This window comes from Caenorhabditis briggsae, assembly GCF_000004555.2.
Source record: "Caenorhabditis briggsae complete genome, chrX, whole genome shotgun sequence".
Classification (NCBI taxonomy): domain Eukaryota; kingdom Metazoa; phylum Nematoda; class Chromadorea; order Rhabditida; family Rhabditidae; genus Caenorhabditis; species Caenorhabditis briggsae.
The window spans coordinates 15,004,816-15,026,984 of record NC_013491.2 but is presented as its reverse complement, the minus strand read 5'-3'; the positions used below and the strand labels follow the sequence as shown (position 1 = coordinate 15,026,984).

At 36.0% G+C, this 22,169-nt stretch overlaps 3 protein-coding genes and 1 non-coding gene across 4 annotated transcripts; 1 reads left to right on the top strand and 3 right to left on the bottom strand.

Annotated features, from left to right (window-relative positions):
- Positions 1–7,741: 7,741 nt before the first annotated feature.
- Positions 7,742–11,748, top strand: Cbr-acs-22 (the record flags this gene model as incomplete). The annotated part of the gene is made up of 10 exons (XM_002645273.2): positions 7,742–7,911; positions 8,158–8,245; positions 8,361–8,468; positions 9,292–9,490; positions 9,540–9,996; positions 10,054–10,217; positions 10,278–10,723; positions 10,860–10,925; positions 10,970–11,066; positions 11,585–11,748. 10 exons carry the CDS (start codon positions 7,742–7,744, stop codon positions 11,746–11,748), a joined length of 1,959 nt encoding a protein of 652 aa, XP_002645319.2.
- A 705-nt stretch (positions 11,749–12,453) lies between these two features.
- Positions 12,454–12,966, bottom strand: Cbr-dylt-2 (the record flags this gene model as incomplete). The annotated part of the gene is made up of 4 exons (XM_002645272.1): positions 12,454–12,532; positions 12,578–12,646; positions 12,687–12,842; positions 12,908–12,966. The coding sequence occupies 4 exons, from the start codon at positions 12,964–12,966 to the stop codon at positions 12,454–12,456; spliced, it is 363 nt and encodes a 120-aa protein (XP_002645318.1).
- Positions 12,967–13,861: 895 nt separating this feature from the next.
- On the bottom strand, positions 13,862–21,899 carry Cbr-trk-1 (the record flags this gene model as incomplete). Its single annotated transcript, XM_045240184.1, has 14 exons — positions 13,862–14,196; positions 14,254–14,348; positions 14,829–15,154; positions 15,198–15,301; positions 16,020–16,122; positions 16,911–17,012; positions 17,061–17,152; positions 17,198–17,288; positions 17,468–17,608; positions 17,759–17,903; positions 17,952–18,040; positions 18,656–18,769; positions 20,248–20,410; positions 21,322–21,899. 14 exons carry the CDS (start codon positions 21,897–21,899, stop codon positions 13,862–13,864), a joined length of 2,478 nt encoding a protein of 825 aa, XP_045091508.1.
- Positions 16,178–16,249, bottom strand: CBG28945. Its single transcript has one exon. It is a non-coding gene (tRNA).
- Positions 21,900–22,169: the final 270 nt, after the last annotated feature.

Sequence of the window (22,169 nt, the reverse complement as noted above, 5' to 3'; positions counted from 1 at the left end):
ATGAGTTGAACTTCAGGAATAGGGCCATAGATTTAGGATGTGATCTTGGTACAAATATCGTGACCGCTCTAATTGAAGGTCACCCAAACTATCAAGTTTAAGTTCATATATCTCATTTTCTGCGAATGATATCAACAATTTGTCAACTGATAAAATTTTTATCTTGTTATCAAAAAAGTTTCATCAGTTAACCACTTCTCGATATCTTTTACGGAAAATGAGATAAATGGATTTAAAGACGGTTTGGGTGATTTTCTATTAGAGTGTTTACGGTAATTCACAAGTGAAATTCAAATTAATGCTTGGCTGGAGTTCTTCTGAAAATCAATTTTCTTTTGGCCTACAACTCTCAAATTGTTTCGGTTGTCATGTTTTTATTCCAGAGTTCTGTAGTTTCGCAACAGATTTCAAATGTTCATTTACAACTACAGTTTTCAGTTTCTGACAGCTTAGACAATTGTTTTTTGAGCAAGCCTGAGTTTGTCTGGTGTATTTCTAAGAAAAAGGGTTTCCTTAATTTCTCCTACGCATTCTATTTTCTTCCTCCTATTTCATTTCCGCCTTCATTATTTCAATCGTTGACCTCCCGAAACATCTGTAGTGTGTTGTTTAGTTTCTTGTCTAGTTTCGACCCCGTTTTTTAGTCCCATTAATCATGTAAATGAGTTATTCACGTTGAAACACATCAGTAAGAAAATAGAAGCATCTCGTGGGTGGTTGAAAGGGCAAATGGGATAAGAGTTTGGGAGTCACTGTGCAAAGGATGGGAGAAAGATCATGGAGAACTTTTAGAGATAGGAAAAAGGGCGATGAAAAATTGATGAGAGAGATCTGTGAATGATGGTCCAATGAAAGAACGACATATATCTTTAGAAGAATGAATAAGTACATGTGGCTGGTTACATTGAAAAGTTAGAAATGGTTAGTTTAGTCATCGGAGAGATGGTCGGGGAAAATTGAAGTTCAAAGCAGAGAGGGAAATATAATTTTGAAAAGCACTTTCAAAAGAATGCAGCGCAGTGCACATGTTTTCTCAGGTTTTGGGGAAAACAATACAATAGGAAAAGATTTTTCCACTCCTGGAGCCTGCAAAAAGGTCAGTTCGGGAATATGAAAGCATGATTCCGTGAATTCCCTTATTTTTCTGAAAAGTTAAATTGACTGGTCTGAATTGGCTGAACCACGTGCCCCAGTTTGAACTTTTTTTAGTTTGGAACATGTTTTTGAACCCATAAATGAATTTATAGACAAAAGGAGGAAACCTATGTTTCTCAACAAAATTCGGTTTGAAATAAAGAAATTGGCAAAAATTGAGGTGATCATATTGAGAAGTTTCTGAATTTTTCGTTGGAATTTAAATTCGCAGCCCATACAAAATAATTATGATGACAATAACAATTCTCTATAAATAGGATCTTGGAAAATCTTAGAATTGTTGTTTTTTGAGAATATAAAGGAGGCCATATCATTTTGTTTCAGCACTACAGATTCAACAATAAACGATTCAAAATCGAAAAAATGATAATCACTCTTTGTTTCCTTTCTGTACATTTTGAGATTGTTTGTTATGAATTCCAATTTTATTTTTATGATTTACCGCTTTAAACTTTTTTCTTTGAAGGATCCAAAATATGTCTTGTGAAACAGTCAATTTGTTTTTCAATGTCACCACTATAACCATATTTTTTAGCTATATCATGCAAACAAAAGTAAATATTGAACAACATTCAACTATATTTGATCCTAAATCAAAAATACATCCGGGAAATAGGTTTTTTATTGATAAATGTAGTCAGTTACTCAATGTTCTTTATAGAATCCGTTCAAACGTCAGGAAACTTGTCAACTATCCTTAATCATGTACTCAGGGGTTGTCCAAAATTTTCGCATTTTTTCACATATGGTAATGATGTAGCTCATGCAAAACTTGAGTTAACGATGTGTCCCAACAAAAAATTTCCTAAAAATAAGCCAGATGAAAATAATTGCACTGTTTCATTTAAGATTGTTTTATTAAAACGAACGGTCTATCAGAAAACATGCTACTGGTGATTTTTAAGTCCATTCAGATTTTCAAAAAATTTTTGATTTTTTTATAGAATCTCAGATCGACATATACATTTTCTTCATGATAGGTGAAATGTGGATTGTTTTAAATCTGAAAAAAATACTCGAAACGGTGAGATTTTCAAAAACCCTAATCATTTTCTTTTTCTTTATATATTCATTTCATGTCAGTCCAATTCCTACGTAAAAATCAGCGCAAAGACAATTGCTGAAATATTCGAGCAACCATATTCCAACGAACTGCCTCTCCAAAAATTCAAACCCCGGTCTATGCGATTTTTCTGTTCAACAGTTTTCGAATTCTGTTTTGTGATACGAACTGACAAACAACGATCCTCAGGTCGACCAACTTTTGCTTTCATTGATGGTTCCTTCGATTAACCTAAACACAATACCCCCCAGCAAAAACGGTTTTTCACCGAATGACATCACCTTTTTCTTGGTCCAACCTCTTCTAACCACTTCCTTTCATCTTTCCCTATTTAAAAGAAATCACCGCTTACTGTCGACAACAAATTCAGATACGAAAATAACTGAATGTTTACAACAATACGTTCAATTATCAATTATCAGATGTACCTCCTTCTGTAAAACCGGACAAACAACTTGGGTTCTCATTATTTTTGAAACTTGTCGTTGTGGTTTTCAGAACAACAATCTGTTGATTAACAATGGAACTGTTGGGCAGTTTCTCAAGAAATGTGATGCCTGTGAAAAAGCGGATTAGTAGAAGTTGGTAAGTTTGAGCAGAGTTAGGTGAGTGATACAAATCTGCAACGAACTAAGTTCTAAGTGATAAGAACATTTTTGTAACCATTTTACAGTATTCTCGAAGATATAAAATAGCTGTAAAAATACAGTGTAATTTTTCTGAATATATCTACCGTAAAACTTGTAATAGAAGGGCCGTCATACTGCCAAGTTCGAGCTCAATCATCTTGGTTCCTATAGGATACATCAAAAACATGTCAATTGATAAAATGGTTGGGATGTTATGATAACATTTTACCAGTTGACAACTCTTTCATATCTTCAACGAAAATTTAGATAAATCGACTCAAAGTTAAAAGTTAGAAAGCCCTTCTATTACTGGTCTTACGGTATAAATGAGTTTGTTGAATTTGTTTCTTCGACGTTTGTTCTCATTTCCAACCTCTGTTTTCCAACCAATGTAAAATTTGTGTCAGAGAGATTGTTTATTACAGTATATCAATCTTCATATCAAATGTGTTGGTTTTTTGTCACTTTGACCATTCTCAGAGGTCTTGAGATCGGCTGTCAAGTTTTCAGTCACTTTAAAAACTTTGGAAGGCGTAAAACAGACCTTAACGAAACACTTTGAATTCGCAAAATTCCTTGAAAGTGTTTTGTGTCTTAGCTACTTGCCGGTTTCTGAAAGGGATCCTTTTTTGGCCCGTTTTTGCTCTAAAACGGAAAAAATATACAAGTATTTTTCAGAAATCATCAAATATCTGAAAAACTGGGAATTAAAAAAATTTTTGTGAATGCAAGGTTTTTGATCTAGGCCTGTTTTACACTTTCCAACGCTTTCGAAATGGTCGGAAACTTGACATTCGAGCTTCAGTCTCTTGAAAATTGTCAAAAATGCTGAAAAACAATACCGAAAACTATGTTTTTGAATTTTTTATTGACTGGTAACGTATATGAAATAGAAATTGAATTGAAACATTTGTCGTATGGGTTTCATATCATGATCCATCAGGTCAAACTGCTAGCTTTTCGCATATACCAGCAATAAAAGCATGAATGGGTGTCATAAAAAGCCACTAAACGTGAAAAAGCTCAAATCCGTATAGCACGACCAATTGAATAGCACGTTTCAAGGCTCATAACAAGGTCTCGCAAAAAGCAAAAATGGGACAAAAGTGAATTGGCATAGAATTGAAAAAGGGCACTTGTGTTTGGTTGACTACAAGAATATTAGCGAAGTCTTTTTCCCACTTTTTCTCTTTTCCGTCTCTTCCTTTCGGCGATGAGCAAACAAATCCAGCGGTGGCGGTGGTGACGCGGAGTTGTTTCAACCATTTCTTTGCTTTCCGTTCAACCACTGTCAAATACTATTTTAGCTAACTTATTTTGATATATTTTGGGATGAAAAACGGGTTCAAGACTGGTATCGCAATGAGGTGAGCTACATTTTTGATTTTTAAAGTGAGTAAAACTATGCTGAATGATTCAAAAGTTATTTCGCAACTGGAATTTTTGATTTTGTGTTTTATGATTTGTGGAATGTCATATCACCCCATTTTGAAAGACATTTATTAAAAGATTTTTTTTTATCTCTAGGAAAATAAAATACAGAGAAAAATCTTGAAAACAAAAAAAAATACAGTCTGGTTAAAATTTTTTTTGCAAGTTTCTTGACAATAAATTGACTTTAAAAAATATAGATAAGACGCACTTCATTGGTACTATTGTTTTTCAAATAGGATGTTATTTGGGAAGTGCAATCAACTTGCCAATTACTTTGCAAAGTAACAAGATATTTCGTAACAAGAAAATCTTGAACACAAAAAAAATACAGTCTGGTTAAAATTTTTTCTGCAAGTCCATTGACAATAAATTGACTTCAAAAAATATAGATAAGACGCACTTCATTGGTACTATTGTTCTCCAAATAGGATGTTTTTTGAGAAGTGCAATCAACTTGCCAATTACTTTGCAAAGTAACAAGATATTTGAAAGTGATGAGAAAAAAACATAATTGAAAAATCAGGGCCCGGGTTTATCACATTTGATAAAAATTCTGAAACTTTAATTAACAGAATATTTTTTGAGAAAATTACGATGGAAGTCCTGTCGGCTCATGTCAGTCCGTCCCGTTTCAAACATTGAAAAAAAAACAAAAATAAAAAATTCCTATTTTTTAAGAATTGATTTTTGAGAAAAATACAAAAATTCTAGGTAATCTTACAAAACAAAAAACCTGCCAATAAATAAAAAAAATTGAAAATTGAAAAAAAACGGAACAATTCCTGAAACTACTGAATGTTTGAATTTTTGAAATTTAATGGGTCAAGCGGTACAGGATGGTTCGAAGTATTTAAAACGAGATAACTTTCTTGAATTTTGAATATCGTTCGCTTTGAGCAACTTTCTAACCACAGCTGTGTCATTGTTTATTTTAAATTTTTTTTCGCGTACTTTCTTGGCACTTGTCCAAGTTGTTGACAATTTTTTCTTGTTTTCTGTTCACCTCAAAAAAAATTCTTGCATCCAAAAACTTTAAAAATCGAACTCTTTCATTTCATGACTTTCATACAATCTGATCTTGTCAATTCCCACTGTAACATTCTTTTTCTGACATTTTGGCAGTTATAACTGATAAGCTACACATCATACATGGTCACTATCGTATCTAATCACAGTCACGGGGCAAAAATAAGTAAAAACATGATGAGCCAAGGTATTTTTATTGGTGTAAATGATGCTACAGTGTGGCGATAAGAAACAGATTGTTTGAAACGTTGTTTTGATCGAAAAATGGCTCAGAAAGTGTTTTTGAGTCATTTTTCATTTGGTTGTGTTTGTTGTTTGTCTTCTAATGGTTCCAGAAGGTTGAGGATGTTCTGTTTGACTGGAATTTTGTATTTTGAAATTCTTATACAGTCACGGGATTAACAAAGTAGATTAGATAAGATAAAAATGCAGATAATGTCAGAATTCTGACGTTGTTGTGCATCTTCATCCCGATTAGCTACATTTATAAGATGTTGCAAGGACCGTAGGACTTCTTTTTAGTTTCTTTTACACCACGCCTCTTGTACTCCCACAACCGTTTTCATTCGGTTCAAACCCCATTTTCTTGCCTAGATCATCCCATTGTCACTTTCCATTGTCACCTACACCACTAAACTTCTAATTCGGGAGGAGGCAAAAAAGAAGTGGTGTTGTCCGTTTGTCCCTCCGCACTTTATACGTACACCTCCCGTGTATTATACATTTTGTTCATATCATTCTATCATCAGTCCTCATTGTTTCCTTTTTCTTTAATTCCGTATATATTTCGAGAGAAGGGAAGAGAAGTAAGAAGGAACACGGTATTAATTGATGATCCGAGAGTAAATTACTAGTATAGTCTCTTCTCAAGAAGAGAGTAGCCGGAAAAAAACTGCCGTGTGAAGAGGTGTGGATAGCAGCACCAGAATATTCATAATTTTTTCTGCATATGATCAAAACCACAAACCGGTCCAACGCTCTTCTTCTACTCTTCCTCCCGAATCTTACGCGCGGGAAGGGCGCAACAATTCCACACATGCATCATACAGTGTACATAGGGCATGTATGCCCCCCCCCCTTTGGCTTCCTAACACCAGAAGCCTCTTCGTCTCTTCCGATGACTTTTTCTCAATGGAAGAGAAAAAGATAAAGAGACGTCTTCTGCTGCTGCAGCAAGCTGCGCCGGACGGCAAGCCAAGGAGGTGTCCGAAAGAATTGTTAATTTAGCAATGTTGTCCTCGTTTTCTTCGTCAACGATCTCGATAAACGGTCGCCCGCCCCAGAAATTGACTGGTGTTACGTTACAAATTCGTTAGAATAAGCTAGGATAGTCCTGGGCGAAAAATTGGCAGTATGCTGTTTCATCATGATGACTCAACAGTTTCGTAACTGTTGCTTTTTTTAATTGAAAAAATTAGATTTTATTTTATTTTTTTTGTTTTTGGGAAAATTGTAGACAGTTTAGAAATTTTTCCGTCATTTTTTTAAATTTACAAATTCCTCAATACGTTTTTCTTGAAAATTAGGCTTCCACTAGTATACAAATAGTTGTTTTCCAAATATTGTCTCCAAGATTTTTAGAATGTTTTTTGATCAATATATTGGAAAGTACTAATTTTCCATACTGTTTTTTTTTGAATTAGGGTCCCATGCCGTTAACTATACGAAGAAATATTTTCCAAACATCAATTCCAAGTTTCAAAAACACTCCCATTATTGTTTTTTTTTTCGGCTTGTCCGCCCTTTGATGATCATTCGGTTTCATTTTCTCCCTTCTTGAATTCCGTTTTTTCTCATCTATCATTTTCTAGAACCTCCGTTTTTAGAGTTTGAATCTGTCTCATATATACTTGATAAAGCTTCAAACCACATTTTGACATAGTTTTTTGACTTTCTCAATTTTTGAAAATACTCGATTTCGAAATCCATTTTCCATCGAAACATTAGTCATAAATCTGCACTCTGTCCTTTTTGTGATATCGAGAAATTTTTGATCGAGAACGAAAACCACGTGATCCGTCCGATGGTATTGTCGTGTAATTCGGACCAAAGTTATTCTTTTATCAACAAGCTTTCCCTATCAATTAGTGACGATAGATGGAGAGAGAGAGGGAAAATGGTTCCACTTGCAGAAGAACAATGATTGCCTCGTTTTTTTCCGCCTATTCTCATCGTCGCTTAGTTTTTTTTCCAATATAACTTTCTTTAGACTTTCCCCTCTTTTCCATCCCTTTGAACAGGCAGCACCGACAACTTGGAACTGATAACAGTATCAGTGAAATATTGAACTCTAGTGTAGCCTGGTGCCTCGTTTGTGTATTTATTAGTGTGCAGTACACCTCTTTATGGTCATTCTAATGCTCAAACATTTTCAGTTTTAGATTCAACTCTCCATTTGTTTTTCAAATCTTTATTTCCATGGTTTTTCAGGGAAATGGCGGACAGTCCCAAATTTGCGTTAGTCACATTTGCGGTATATGCAGTGATATTATACAATGTCAACAGTTTCTTCTGGAAATTTGTCTTTATTGGATACGTAGTGTTCAGGCTGCTCCGAACCGACTTTGGAAGACGTGCAATGGCAACGATTCCAAGGGATTTCGCGTAAGTTCTAAAAGCCAAATCTTGCGTTCTTTCCCTTAGCCTTGACCACAGATTAGTCATTTCATTTTTGTCCGCACGACCCGGGGGGAAATGAGAAACCACCGCAGCTGGGTGCAAAATCTTCTCAATTCTCCCATTAGTGAACGGGATTGGAAAGTAGTGCATCGTTTCCTCCCACACTCGGAAAAAAGGCGAAATGACCATGGAATGCAAGAGTGACGTATTATATTTTTGTTGTTTTTTCAGGGGACTGAAACTCTTGATTTCTGTGAAATCCACCATCAATGCGTTGTTCAAAAAAGATCGTCCGATTCATGAAATCTTCTTGGATCAGGTTTGTGTCCTGTTGGCAGGAATAAGGGGAATGAATCGAAAACGATAATTTTTATTCGATTTCGGTTTTTTCACATTCTCACTATCGTACAAGAATTTATAGGATGATTTTATAGGTGAGACAACACCCCAACAAGATTGCTGTGGTTGAAATCGAATCTGGAAGAAAGTTGACCTACAAGGAACTCAACGAACTTTCCAACCAATATGCAAACCTCTACGTTGTAAGTTTACACAAAATTAAAACCAAATTTTATAGTTGTTGTTGGTCAGAATTTTCAACTAGGGGAATTGTTATCAAAAAAAAATTTCCAACACACCAGAATCATAAGTTGATAACAATTTTCTATATAATGATAGTTGTAGGCCTCAAATATGCAGCAATGGGTATAAAACAAACAAAAAACATGTATTCGGTGAATTTTGACCATTTTCAAGAGTATGGAACTCGGGTGTGAAGTGTTAGATGTCTTTGAAAATCTTGTAAGGTATAAAACATGCCGAGATTAAAACCTTTGCGATTATAGAATTTTTTGAGAACTCCTAGCTTCTCAGCTATTTGCCGATTTGTGAAAGACAACTCTTTTTGAATTTCGTGTACCAACGTCATAAAACCAGGGGAAATCGGCAAATACCTAAAGAACTAGGAATTTTCAAATAATTATGGGAATTCAAAGTTTTCAATCTACGTCTGTCTTACACCTCCCAAAAATATCGAATTGGTCGGACACTTGACGGCCTAGCTCCAGGCTTCTCTGAATGGTCGGAATAAACTGAAAGAGCAAGATTTTTGTATATCTTATTGACTGGTACTGTAGCATTCAATTTTAAAAACTAAAACACAGATATCACTCGACCATGAAACTTGGTCTTACTGTGTAGTCAACAAATCAGAAGTGAGAATCAAAAACTATACAAACCTAGCCATTTGGAAACGAGATCAAACTATACTAAACTTCACTTTGATTGCACCCAAACTGTGGGAATTCGCAAACGCAATAAACATGCGATAATGAGATTCGATCAAAACACAGAAATGAATTACAGAATGAGGGGTACAAGATTGGTGACGTTGTCGCCCTCTTCATGGAGAATAGCATTGACTTCTTCGCAATTTGGTTGGGACTTTCCAAAATTGGAGTAGTATCAGCATTCATCAACTCAAACTTGAAATTGGAACCATTGGCTCATTCAATCAATGTATCAAAGTGCAAATCGTGCATTACTAATAACAGTTTGTTGCCAAGTAAGCATACAACAGGCCATAATAATATAAAAACAAATAATTTTTCTAGTGTACAAAGCTGCTCTTGAGAAAGGGCTTATCAGCAAAGATATCCATGTTTTCCTTGCCGGAACCGAAGTTGATGGCCGCCACAGAAGCCTCCAACAAGACCTCCAACTCTTCTCTACTGAAGAACCAGCTCCAGTTGATGGGCTCAACTTCAGAAGCGTTCTCTGCTATATTTACACATCTGGAACTACGGGAAATCCAAAGCCAGCTGTTATCAAACACTTCCGCTACTACTGGATTGCTATGGGAGCTGGAAAGGCTTTTGGAATGACGAAACCAGATGTTGTGTATATTACCATGCCGATGTATCACTCTGCCGCTGGAATTATGGGTGTCGGATCTTTGATTGCATTTGGAACCACTTGTGTCATTAGAAAGAAGTTCTCTGCTAGCAATTTTTGGAAAGATTGTGTCAAGTACAATGTGACTGCTACACAGTACATTGGAGAAATCTGCAGGTGAGTGAAACAACTTTTTGTTGAAAAGTGAAACAAAATCATTAGCAATCGTTTTAGGTATCTTCTTGCTGCTAAGCCATGTCCTGAGGAAAAGGAACACAAAGTGAGGCTCATGTGGGGAAATGGGTTGAGAGGTCAAATCTGGAAGGAGTTTGTCGGAAGGTTTGGTATTAAGAAGATCGGAGAACTCTACGGATCAACAGAAGGAAACTCCAATATTGGTAAGATTTTGAGAATATTTCTAAATTAAAATTTGAAAGTAAAATATAAAATATTTTCAGTCAACTTGGACAATCATGTTGGATCTTGTGGATTCATGCCAATCTACCCACACATTGGAGCTTTCTACCCGGTTCGTCTCATTAAGGTTGACCGTGCTACTGGAGAACTCGAACGCGACAAAAATGGACTTTGTGTACCATGTGTGCCAGGAGAGACCGGAGAAATGGTCGGAGTGATCAAGGAGAAGGATGCTCTTCTGAAGTTCGAGGGATACGTCAGCGAAGGAGATACTGCTAAGAAAATCTACAGAGATGTGTTCAAGCACGGAGATAAGGTGTTTGCTAGTGGTGATATTCTTCACTGGGATGAACTCGGATACTTGTATTTTGTCGACAGGTGCGGAGACACTTTCCGTTGGAAGGGAGAGAATGTTTCGACTACTGAGGTTGAAGGAATCCTTCAGCCAGTTATGGATGTGGAAGATGCCACCGTTTATGGAGTAACGGTGAGTTTGAAAATTGATCAATGATTCCCCAATGAGACGGTACTTCACGTTCTATGATAACAATGCTTGTATTGTGTAGCAATCTATAATTCCATAATTTATAGACTACAGATAACTTATACATAACTTTTCTCAGATTGGAAAGATGGAAGGGCGTGCTGGAATGGCCGGAGTTGTGGTCAAGGATGGAATTGATATTGATGTAGGATCCAAAAAATATTAGAGAAAAATGAAAATTTTTTTCAGAAATTCCTAGCAGATATCACCTCTCGTCTCACTGAAAATCTTGCTTCTTATGCTATTCCAGTATTCATTAGATTGTGCAAAGAAGTTGATAGAACAGGTAAGGATTTGCGAATTCTTAGCATCAAATAAATGTACTAGAACACGTTTTCAGGCCGGTTTGACCACTTTCAGCAGTTTAACGCTGGCTGTCAAGTTTCCAATCTTTTTAAAAATTTTGAGAGTGTAAAACAGAACTAGATTAAAAATTTTGCATTCACAGAATTTTTCAGAAACTCATTGTTTTTCAATTATTTGTCGATTTCTGAATTACACCTGTTTTTTCATGTTTTCAGATTAAAAGGGTCAAAAAATAGTGTATTTCAGTAATCAGCAAATAGCTGAAAAACTAAGAATTTTCAAAAAATTCGGTGAATACAAAGTTTTTAATCTAAGTCTGTTTTACACTCTCCCAAACTTTCAAAGTGATTGGATACTTTACAGCAAAGCTTCAGACTCCTGAAGACTGACGAAAATCTATTGAAAAATACGTTTTTGTATATTTTATTGACTAGTACTGCATATGCTGTAGACTCTATCGCCGTATTTGTGAAAAAAAAACTATTTTTATATTTCCAGGAACCTTCAAACTCAAAAAGACTGATCTCCAAAAACAAGGATACGATTTGGCTGCCTGCAAAGGCGATAAGATCTACTATTGGGTCGGATCCGAGAAATCCTATAAACCGCTCACCGAAAAAATGCAGCAAGACATCGACGCCGGTATTTATGACCGATTCTAAGATTAATTGGTTTTATACATCTCCATCAAATTGGCTCAATTACTTACGCGTTTCTTTGTTTTTCATATTCTACTTGACACGTTTTCTACTTCAAAACTGTTCCTTTTTATGTTGCCATACAAATCATCAATCTAGTCAGTGGTATTTATTTTCTCTGTAAGGTATTCAATTTTCAAAAAATGCCGAGCCGGGAAATTTGCCAGAATTGCCTTACAAAAACTGTTCACATCTGGATTTGCTTATTTTTCTATATTTTTTTTGTGTACCGATTATACATGTCCCATATTCCAGTCTTGTTCTGATCACGAGTACCATTGTTTCCAATTGTGTTTATAGACTAAAGAAATTTTTATGAACTGTTTGATTGAAAGTATATACAAATGAATAAAATGATTTTTAAAATGACTTTTCGTCAAGAAGGGGATCACCGGGAGACAATTGTGGATGAAACCGGGAACTCAGCTTTTTAATAGTGAAAAACTGCAAAGACCAGGACCTCACACCAAATTGACCCCTGAAAATAGTAAGCTCAGTTAGCTAATGAGGTTATTCAGAGGAAAGCAAAATCAGCAATTGTCTGTGGCCGTAACAGCAAAAAAAGTTTTCTAGGTCATTTTATTGTTCACGTGGACGCCACGGATAGCCATACGAGACCTTTGCAGGACACTCCATGCGCCTTGAATGCTTACGCGATTTTTGAGCATATTAAGAAAAACCTACATTGACATATCTGTGACTCAGAAACCCATCACAGTCTTCATCCCAAACACATTGAACTGCGGTGCTAAAATTTAGTAGTGAGTAATTGAAAATCCATTATTTTTCTTACGTTGCTCCGCTCCCTGATTGCTCAGCAATCATTGTCTGAACAAATACTTGTAGCGTGGAAGATTGAGTGCTAAAAATATTTTTAAAGCTTATTTTTGAAGTTGAATAACACTTTCAGGAGAAAATTACCCTTCAATCGTTCTCTGATTGTTGACGAAATGTCTTTTGACGCTTGATCAGCTTCGTTCTCGTCATATTTGATCATATCGCCTAATTTCTCATTCATCACTTCCTGTATCATGCCTGTGATTGCTTTTGGGCGGAACCTGAACTATTCGATAAAAGGAAAATTAAGAATATATGTAGTAGAACTAAACAAAAGTTTACTCACTTTTGTCCTGGTGTCGGACGAAGAACAAAATTACGGTCAACATTATCTTCCATATTCATTGTGGTCAAACTGAATAAAAGTAACAAAAATGAAACATATAAGCACGCACGCCTCACCGCTCTGTAGCCATGGAAACAAGGACGCAGGTGAATCGATTTTCGTTGGCTAGGCAAACACACAAAGGAGGAGAGAGGGGAGGAGATGGCTCGAGAGAGGCATATTACTATTATTAAATCGGCTCTGGCATTCCTCTTTTCAACACAAAGTATTGAGCAATATCATGTTTTCGCTCGTTCGTATGAGGGAGGGTGCTGACCTAAAACGAGACTTTTTTCAGAGATTTCTCATGTCTGCATTTGACAGATTCCCAAAGCTTATTTTTGCAAGATTTATTTAGAAACTTATTCACAGAGACCGAATTATATAGAATATTTCGAAATCAAAAATTTAAATTTTACACATTTGTGTTTCAAAAAATGGTAGAGATAAAAGATATGAAAGAAGAGAAAACGAAGCAAATAGGAGAAATGTGAGAGCGGGATAATCGTACTGAAAATCAAAATTAAGATTTTTTAGTATTAGAAGGAATGGGGTCAATGGATTCTACTATTTTTCCACCCGAAAGTAGAACATCACATATTCGAAATTCTTGAAGGAAGGAATAAGTAGAAAAGGGGGAAAGGGCAATGAAGGGAAGATTTTTTGTGATTTATGGCGTTAAAAAAGTTCATAGGTACCGACAATTTGGATCATGGAACACCCGGGAATTAAGTTCTTCGATTAGTTGAATTTGGGAGAAAATTGGGGAGAAATTGGGACAAATCGCTAGAGATAGAATAACTAGAAAAACGATTCTATGAAAAATTGACAAGTTTTGAAGTAGAGAATAATTCAAAACTTGTTTATCTTTACAGAAAAACATGATATTTTTGCCCTAATCAAAGTAATCATAGGTTAGGCAAAAACAGATAGGTGTGTATCCACATCGCTCTGTAGTGGGTCCCCAGGGAACGCGATATTGAATCTTCCTAGATCCTCCTCACTCTCGGTATCCGCTTCTCGAGAGATGCTCTCATCCTCGTACCGATTGACATTCTCATTGTATGAAGCAACCATGCTCCCGTTTTCAGCAGTTGGTATGTATGGGAGACCATCTTTAACTTTGTCGAAAATCTCATCGAGAAAAAGTTCCTCAGCTGTGATGCGTTCATTCGGATCATACTTCCAGCATCTGGTCATCAGTTGGTACATCTCGCTGGAGCATTTCTCCGGTCTCAATGGTTTCATTCCTGAATCGAGCAAACCTAGTGAAATAGAAATATTAGTGTATTATGAACTTCTCCTACCTGCCATGGTGAAGGATGACACCTCCAGATTGCTTAGCCCATCAAATGGTTGTTTTCCGTACGACATAACTTCCCACATTGTTACACCAAGAGCCCTGGAATTTTTTTTGTAATTGTAATATTCTACATATACAAAATTGAATTTTCCAGTTGATTTTTAGTCGTTCTGACCATTTTCAAGAGCTGCGAGCACGACGGTCCAATTACCGATTTTGAAAACCAAAAATAGGTCAAAACAAGTTGGCTTTCAAAAATTAGCAAATAGCTGGAAAACTAGGAATTTTGGAAAAATTCTGTAAAAACAAAGTCTATGGCTGTTCTACATCTTTTGAAATTTTTCAAAGTAATTGGAAACTTAAGAGTCAAGCTTTAGACTTTTGAAAATTGTCAAAATGGACTGAAAATCAACAGTTTTCTGATGCCCAAGTAGAGAAACCATTCTCAAGGTTGAATCAAAAGATGATCTTTCAAATAAAAATAAAATGATTGTTTACGTCTGTAGTTTGAGATAACGACTAGTGTCTACATCAAAACAGAAAAAAAGGACGATACGCCTAGATTGTATTTTCACTCACCAAATATCACTTGCATACGTGAACTTGTGCGATGAGATGGCTTCAGGGGGCAACCAACGGATTGGAAGAGCGCCACGATGTTCCATGGTGTAGCATTCCGAATCATCATAGAGGCGGCGAGACATTCCGAAATCCGAGATCTGAACAATGTTCATTTTTTCAGAAGGATCATATACGTGTTTCAGACAAACCTTGATTTTGAATGGTGGTCTTTGCAAATGACTGGGTGCTTTCATATCCGATTCTCCTGATACCAAACAGTTTCTGGCTGCCAAATCTCTGTGAACAATTGATTGGCTGACCAAATAGCAAACTCCTTTCGCAATCTGAATTTCCGGAATTAAACAAAATAGGTGATTTCTGGGATACCTCTCTGATAATCCATTTCAACTCATCGGTGACCAGCGGTGGTGGGAACTGCAAGTAGCTCGTAGCTTTTGGAGACCTTCCTTGCAGATACGTTTTGAGATCTCCTGAAAAAAGTTTCTTTTCTTATTTACAACTTCTTTAAATCCATTTAAATTCCATAACACCTATCAGGTTTGAGCTCAATTATTCCAAGTTCTATGCAAGATATCAAAAACACGTCGTCTGAATGATTGGGGTCATATGATTAACAATTCATCTGTTGACAACTTTTTTCATATTTTTGACAGGTACTGAGATGAATTATTTCAATGTGAAAAGTTAGTTGTCCTTATGTTACAGGTCTTACGACTGATGAAACACAAAAGATGGTCCATTTATACCTTCATCTTCCTTCCCTCTCTCTCTCACATTCCCCTCATCTATTGCTTATGATTTTTGATGCAAAGCCAATGAATGAGCTTTCTATCTTTCTTCCAGAAAAAAAAATGATGAAAACACGGCAAATGCTGAATAGCACTCAACTTCATAATGTATGAATATCCCAAGCAGAAATAAAAAATGTGCAGACCGCGAGAGAGAAATGAAAAAAGATGGAGAGAGAAGCAACGCCAAATATATTTGGTGTGTCCAGGAGAGGAGATGAATTTGTTATGAACGTAAAAAAAATCGATACATATATGACGCGGTTCAGAACTTTTCTATTAGAAAATTGCTATGAATACACTGTTTTAAAGGGAACTCTCTAAGGACTAATAAATCATATATTTTCAAAACTCAAAAACTTCTTGTTTTGAAATCCGTTTCAGACTCCCAGAAACTAACCGTAGTTCATATGCTCAAAAACAAGGAGCAAATTATTTCGATCCATTGTCATTCCGTATAATCTCACAATGTTCTCATGTTCCAGATTTTGGAGGACTCGAGCCTGTAATATATTTTTCTACTCATAGAAAAGATTTAAAAAGAAAAACCAAAACATTTGACCACTGAGCGGATCGAACGCCCAACCTTTCGATCTGGAGTCGAACGCGCTACCATTGCGCCAAGCAGTCATACTCTTTTCTCAAATGTATCGCGAATAAGAGAGGCAGGGCGGCAAATAGAAATGAGCGGGCAATTGTAAATAAGAGAGAGAGAGAGAGAAAGAAACTCTACCGGTATGAGTTGTGGCCGCGATGCGGTGGACAGATAACATAAGAGAAAGAAGGGGATGATTTCTAAGAATTTTAAAAACGTCAAACTGTTTCTGAATCTCAATCTGCAGTACCATTAAGTCAAATATAGAAAGCCACGTTTTTCAGTTGATTTTGACCATTTTCAAGCATATTGAGCATGGCTGTCAAATGTCTGATTTTAAAATATTAGGAGGGTGTAAAACAGACCTAGATTTGAAAAATTTCACAGAATTTTTCGAAAATTCCTAGTTTTTCAGCTATTTGTTGATTTCTGAAGGAGACCCATGTTTCCTGTTTTTTTTACTGAACACGTAATAAACCAGTGTCTTTTAGAGAGAGGCGAATAGCTCAAAAACTAGATATTTCCAAAAAAAAATTTGTGAATACAAAGTTTTCAATCTAGGTCACTTTTACAAAAATGATTGAAATCAACTGAATTCCTGAAAATGATTGAAATCAACTGAATTCCTGGAAATAGTTGAAATCAACTGAATATATGTTCCGTATGCTTGAAATTTGTTTTCTCTAATTCAAAAACCTCTTTCTCAGTTTCCATATCAATGCCTCTAATGCTCTTCACTGCAACACTTCTTGGTCCGGTTTGTTCCCATGATCCCACATACACTTCTCCGAAATGCCCCTGAAAAAATATATGCGTTCTTTAAGACAATTTCAATCTCTTTCTGACTTTTCCAACAAGTTCATGAATCTGAATTTTTCCCATATCAATGAACATGAGTGTCATATTGCAGTAATCGGAAGCCAATGAAGATCTCTCTTCTGAAATGAACATCATTTGTTAATCTTTCTGTTGTCTCTTCTGACCTAATCTCAACAGTGTTTCCTCTGTTTCATGACTGGCACGTCGAGAGTGAAGGTCGTGAGCAAGTGACATTCGCTTCCGGAGACTTATAATCTGAATTGAAATACATGTATTGAAAAAGTTAGGAAAGCAGAATAGAAAAACTAATTTGGAAAGTAAACACAGGTGTAAAATGAATTTCTCATAATGCTTCTTGGTCACTATAGAGGGTACAAGGCATAAAGATTGTGATCAGAAACTACAGAATCCTATCAAAAACCTCTCCCCCATACCGTGGTCCGTACTTCCATTCTGTAGTGAGTGCAAAGGATGATAGTGATAATAAATCCAATTATCACGATGAATGTAACCAGAATTTGAATTGGTCGTTTGTAAGGGGATGCAGTTGCGAAATAGTCGTCCAGTGTTCCATTCTGAAAAATCCAAAACTATACTCTTGCTCTTTTTTTGCTTCCACTCATCACAACCCCAAGAAAATCAAAGTTTTCAATGTCTAATAGAATTTTTATGCAGCGTGGGAGCGTCGCGACGTGCAAATTTCCAGTTCAAATCAACACACTCACAATTACGCCTAAATGAGAGACGTGCTTTTCAACAGCGTCACAGTTTCCCATAGTGCAAACTTCGAAACGAAGATCGCCAGACAAATGGTCACCGTCTGCAATGTCCTTTGTGAAGATTCGATATGTTCTTTGGTAGAATATCGAGCTGAAAATAATATTCAATAAAAAAAAATAGGATCAGGTGGAGGAGTACCGCTTTTCAGGTCTAACAATCATACTGGAGAAGAAGACTTCATCCTGCTCATTATCCATCACATTCATTTCAGTGTAGTTACTTTGAACCTGAAGTTATGATTTTTCTGGCTCGAATACAAATTTTTAACACAGTACCGGTCAATTAAATATACAAAAACGTATTTTTTAAGTTCCGAGTTTTACAAAAACTAGCCAAAAAGAGAATTCATTCGGAAATCGGGAAATAGCTGAAAAACACGGAATTTTTTGAAAATTCTGTGAATGCAAAATTCTCAATCTAGATTTGTTTCACACCCTCCAAATTTTTCAAAAAACTTTGAGACTTTACAGCCGAGTTCCAGACTCTTAAAAAAGATAGAAATGACCAAAAATGAACTGGAAATAAGTTTTTGTATGTCTTGTTGACCGGTATATGCGGGAACGATTTATGGAATTTCAGTTTGTTTCGATTTCTACAGATGTGTTGGTCCACATTTCTTGCTTGAACATAATTCAGGCCGGTTTTTCGGAAATTTTGATCGGGCCCTAGAAGTACCGTAAATTGCCTAGAAGAGTTGCACACTGATCAACATCAATTCAGTTTAGTTTCTGGGAAAGATACTGTAAAAACTGCATTATAACGCTACCTGTAGTAGAACGCCCCTCTAATATAACGCAAAATGATTTCCAATCGTTGTAAACAATCCCTTTGATCCCTCTTACCCTGGTCACTGCCAACGTGATATTCTCAATTGGATATCCCTGAACCACCAAGAAATCCGTGTCGCCTCGCGTCTTCTCGACAAACTCCACTTTAATGGGCAAGTTCACACGAAGCTGCAAGAAAGCGGAAGCTATGAATATTATCCTTATTCATTCTCCTTTCACAGTTTTGCTTCCTTTTCTTTCAGTTTTGCGTGGGCACACACACGCTTATAAGTATTCTGTATTTCCCTTTTTCAGATGTCTCATTTCTTTTTCCTCCTCATTATCTTTCTATCCGCAATTTTTAATTAGGCATCATTATACAAAAGACGATGGCAACAAAACTTTGTGTCATATTTCTTGAAAGGGAGCTTCTTCTTCTTCTTCTTCTTTTTTTCCGGCTGCTCTTCTTTTCAATTTTTACTCGTTTATTTATATCTCATCATCTTGCCGCCTTTTCCACTTTTTTAATTGGAAGCAGAGCAAGGAAATGAAAAAGTTCGAAGGGAGAAACGAAACGTTTTTTCATCAAAAAGTTTGAAAATAAATCTAAAATAAATATTCGGACTGGATTTCATCAAAAAGCGGAATAGGAAAGAAGCAAGAAAAAATCCAATTATGTCAGAAAATGTACTAAATCGAAACATGCCAATATTGCGAATTGGATCACCAATCTCGTGGTGTTGGGTTTCACAACAAAATCTAAATGTTTTGCGTCATTTGATGGATTACTGTAGCTCGTAAACTCAGATTTTGATGAAAATTTCAGGATTAATTGAGAATCGCTACCTAGACACTTCCGGAAATTTTAGAATCCGCTTGTCAGCCGAGTTTTATCAATTTCAGTACGAAAAATTGCATTTACAGTGCAAAACAGCAACTTTCAAAAACGATTTTCTCGTCTTCTGGGAGCTCCAGTTCATGAATTTTAATGTAATACACTTAAAATTTTATAGAAATTTTATATTTCAGACACTTTTTCGAAAAAAAAACAATTTATTTTATTTTCGGCCTTTTTCACGATTTTCCAGATGTATTCGAAAATTGAAAAAAATTCAAGAAAATGTCTGAAATATGAAATTTCATTCAATTTTATACATTCCGCAACAGAGTTAAAACTCTGGAACCTTCCAGAAGATGAGTATTTTTGAAAATCGCTGTTTTGTAATGAAAAGGAAATTTTTCGTACGAAAACTGATATATCTTGGCTGAAACTGGGGAGCAGGTTTTAAAATTTTTAGAGATGTCTAGATAGGCGATTTTCAACAAATCCTGAAATTTTCAAAAAAATCTGGATTTGTGAGGTGTTGTGGTTCCCTTGTCAGAGGTATTTCAAGAATGAGATTGTACTGTTTTACACATTAGCTACATCTGGTGACCCGGCTAGAAGAGAGAAAAATTAAGACCTCAAAATTAAGAAAAGGTGTTGAGCTTGACAAAAACCCTTGAAAAATAAAAAAATTTCGAGTTTTTTCTACTTTTGGTGACTAATAACCTCAACTTGTTTATGTTGATTGTTTTGAAAAATACATATTTCTGCAAGAATATCACCTGACTATGTGAGATCACTTGAATAAATCAAATCCAATCCTATTTTCGTTTCACTTTACCTCAACTTTAGTCGTCAAGAAATTGACACAATGCCAACATTTTACTCCAATCAAGCCCATGTCCTCTCTCGTCAAGTTGGTGATAACCAAGTCTGCTCTCGATTCGGAAATCACCTCTTCGTAGTTGTGACGGATTTTCGCGTACGCCCATTCAAAATAGGGTCTGGAAAAGGAAGAAGAATATGTACTCTGTCTGTTTTGGCATTGAAATCATCTCCTAATCTTATCATGTCATCCGAAGGATTATCTCTGCTTTTTTCCTCAGTTTATCTCCTCAGTTCATGATCGAAAATTAGATTTTTTTTTGTCGACAAAAAGGGTTTTCAGATTTTTAAATAAGTACAGTTGTCCTTTCACACCAAAACATAATTTGTAGTAGTCTTCAGCTGTGATAAGCAGTTATCATCAAAAAGGAGCTGTATCATTAAACCTGTTTAGATTTAATAGAAGTTGTGGATTTCCTAATTATGTGTAGTACCCATTTTGTTATTCAGCTGCTCGGAAGGAACCGGGTTCCTATTAGAAAAAAAACGTCACGTCAAACGAACAGGGGGAGAAAATAAGAAAAAACGCACATGCATCTCGTGTTGTGTTCAGTTTTTTTTTTCACTTCAAGTCAACTGAAAATTCTTCTCTCACAGACAAAACTTAGAAATTCAGATCATAATTTTTTTGGGGTCCCTACATAAATAATAACTCGGAGGTTTCTTCACCGCTCTATGTTCAATAACAAGAAAAGTATTGAGATCAAATTTTCTTAGTTCTTGGGGGAATGAAGTAACTCAATTGAACACCCACAGCAAACTAGTACTCAAATTCGAATGAAAGCAAAATTTTCGTGTTTTCTGACCTAACAATTAGAGTTAGGAAAATGTTGAGTTTTCTGAGAACAAGCTGGTTCCTAACAAATCACTTCTTTCAAAGAGATCCTTTTGATCTTTGTACAGTGATTATCAAAGAATTTTGAGAGACGATAAAAGAAAAAAGTTCACCAGGTGAATTTAATTCAAATTATTTATTGGAATAAATATTAATCTACATACTACATACACCCATACACCCCACTGGACTCACTTTTCAATGGTTCTATTTATATACTGATCCTTCAAATCCACACGGATTGTGACATTCTCTCCGCCGTTGCCCACGATCATGGAATCATTAATGCTTATCCGTCCCGTGTCGCAATCCGGAAGACACTTCCTCAACGAAAGTGGCTCTTTTAGCTTTTCAAAGATTTCCGTCCTCATCCATTGATTCTGACACGAGCACTCGATGGGGCAATGAGTCAGGTCCACGTATTTGAGAGTTTCTGTGTAGACACTTTGCCAGGCGAGCGTAGTCAGATTACATCGTGTGAAATGGATGTAACGAATATGGGGAAACATATCGGCAAACTCCCAAGGGAAGTTGTCGATTGGGCAATCAAAGGTGACATTAGTTACAGTGTGCCAGGGTCCGAACTCAACTATCTCGTCTAAACGACTCAAATTCTCACAGTCACTGATGATTAGAGCTTTTGAAGAGCCATTGAACGATTTCAGAGAATCACATCGTACAGTATCCTTTGCGATTTTGGAGCATTGTGGGATCGACAGTGATCCAGGTGAGTAGGTTAGGATGAGAAGGGTGAGAAGAATTCGAAGAACCATCTGAATATAAAGAATGGGTGAAAGGAATGATGAATGGATGCATAGAGTAATACGTCAGTCGATTAGAAGAGAGAAAAGAGATATAGAACTTTGTTGAGAAATAGAAAACTTAAAGAGTTCTATATTTGAGTATCGGCAATCAGAGAAAGACTGAAAACAAGCAAAATCAGATAAACAGAATATAAGGAAAGCGGATAAATATACGCCGTCTTGTTTTTTTTTCTGACCTGCACCATTATCCCTGGAATCCCAACAGATACAATGCCTTGT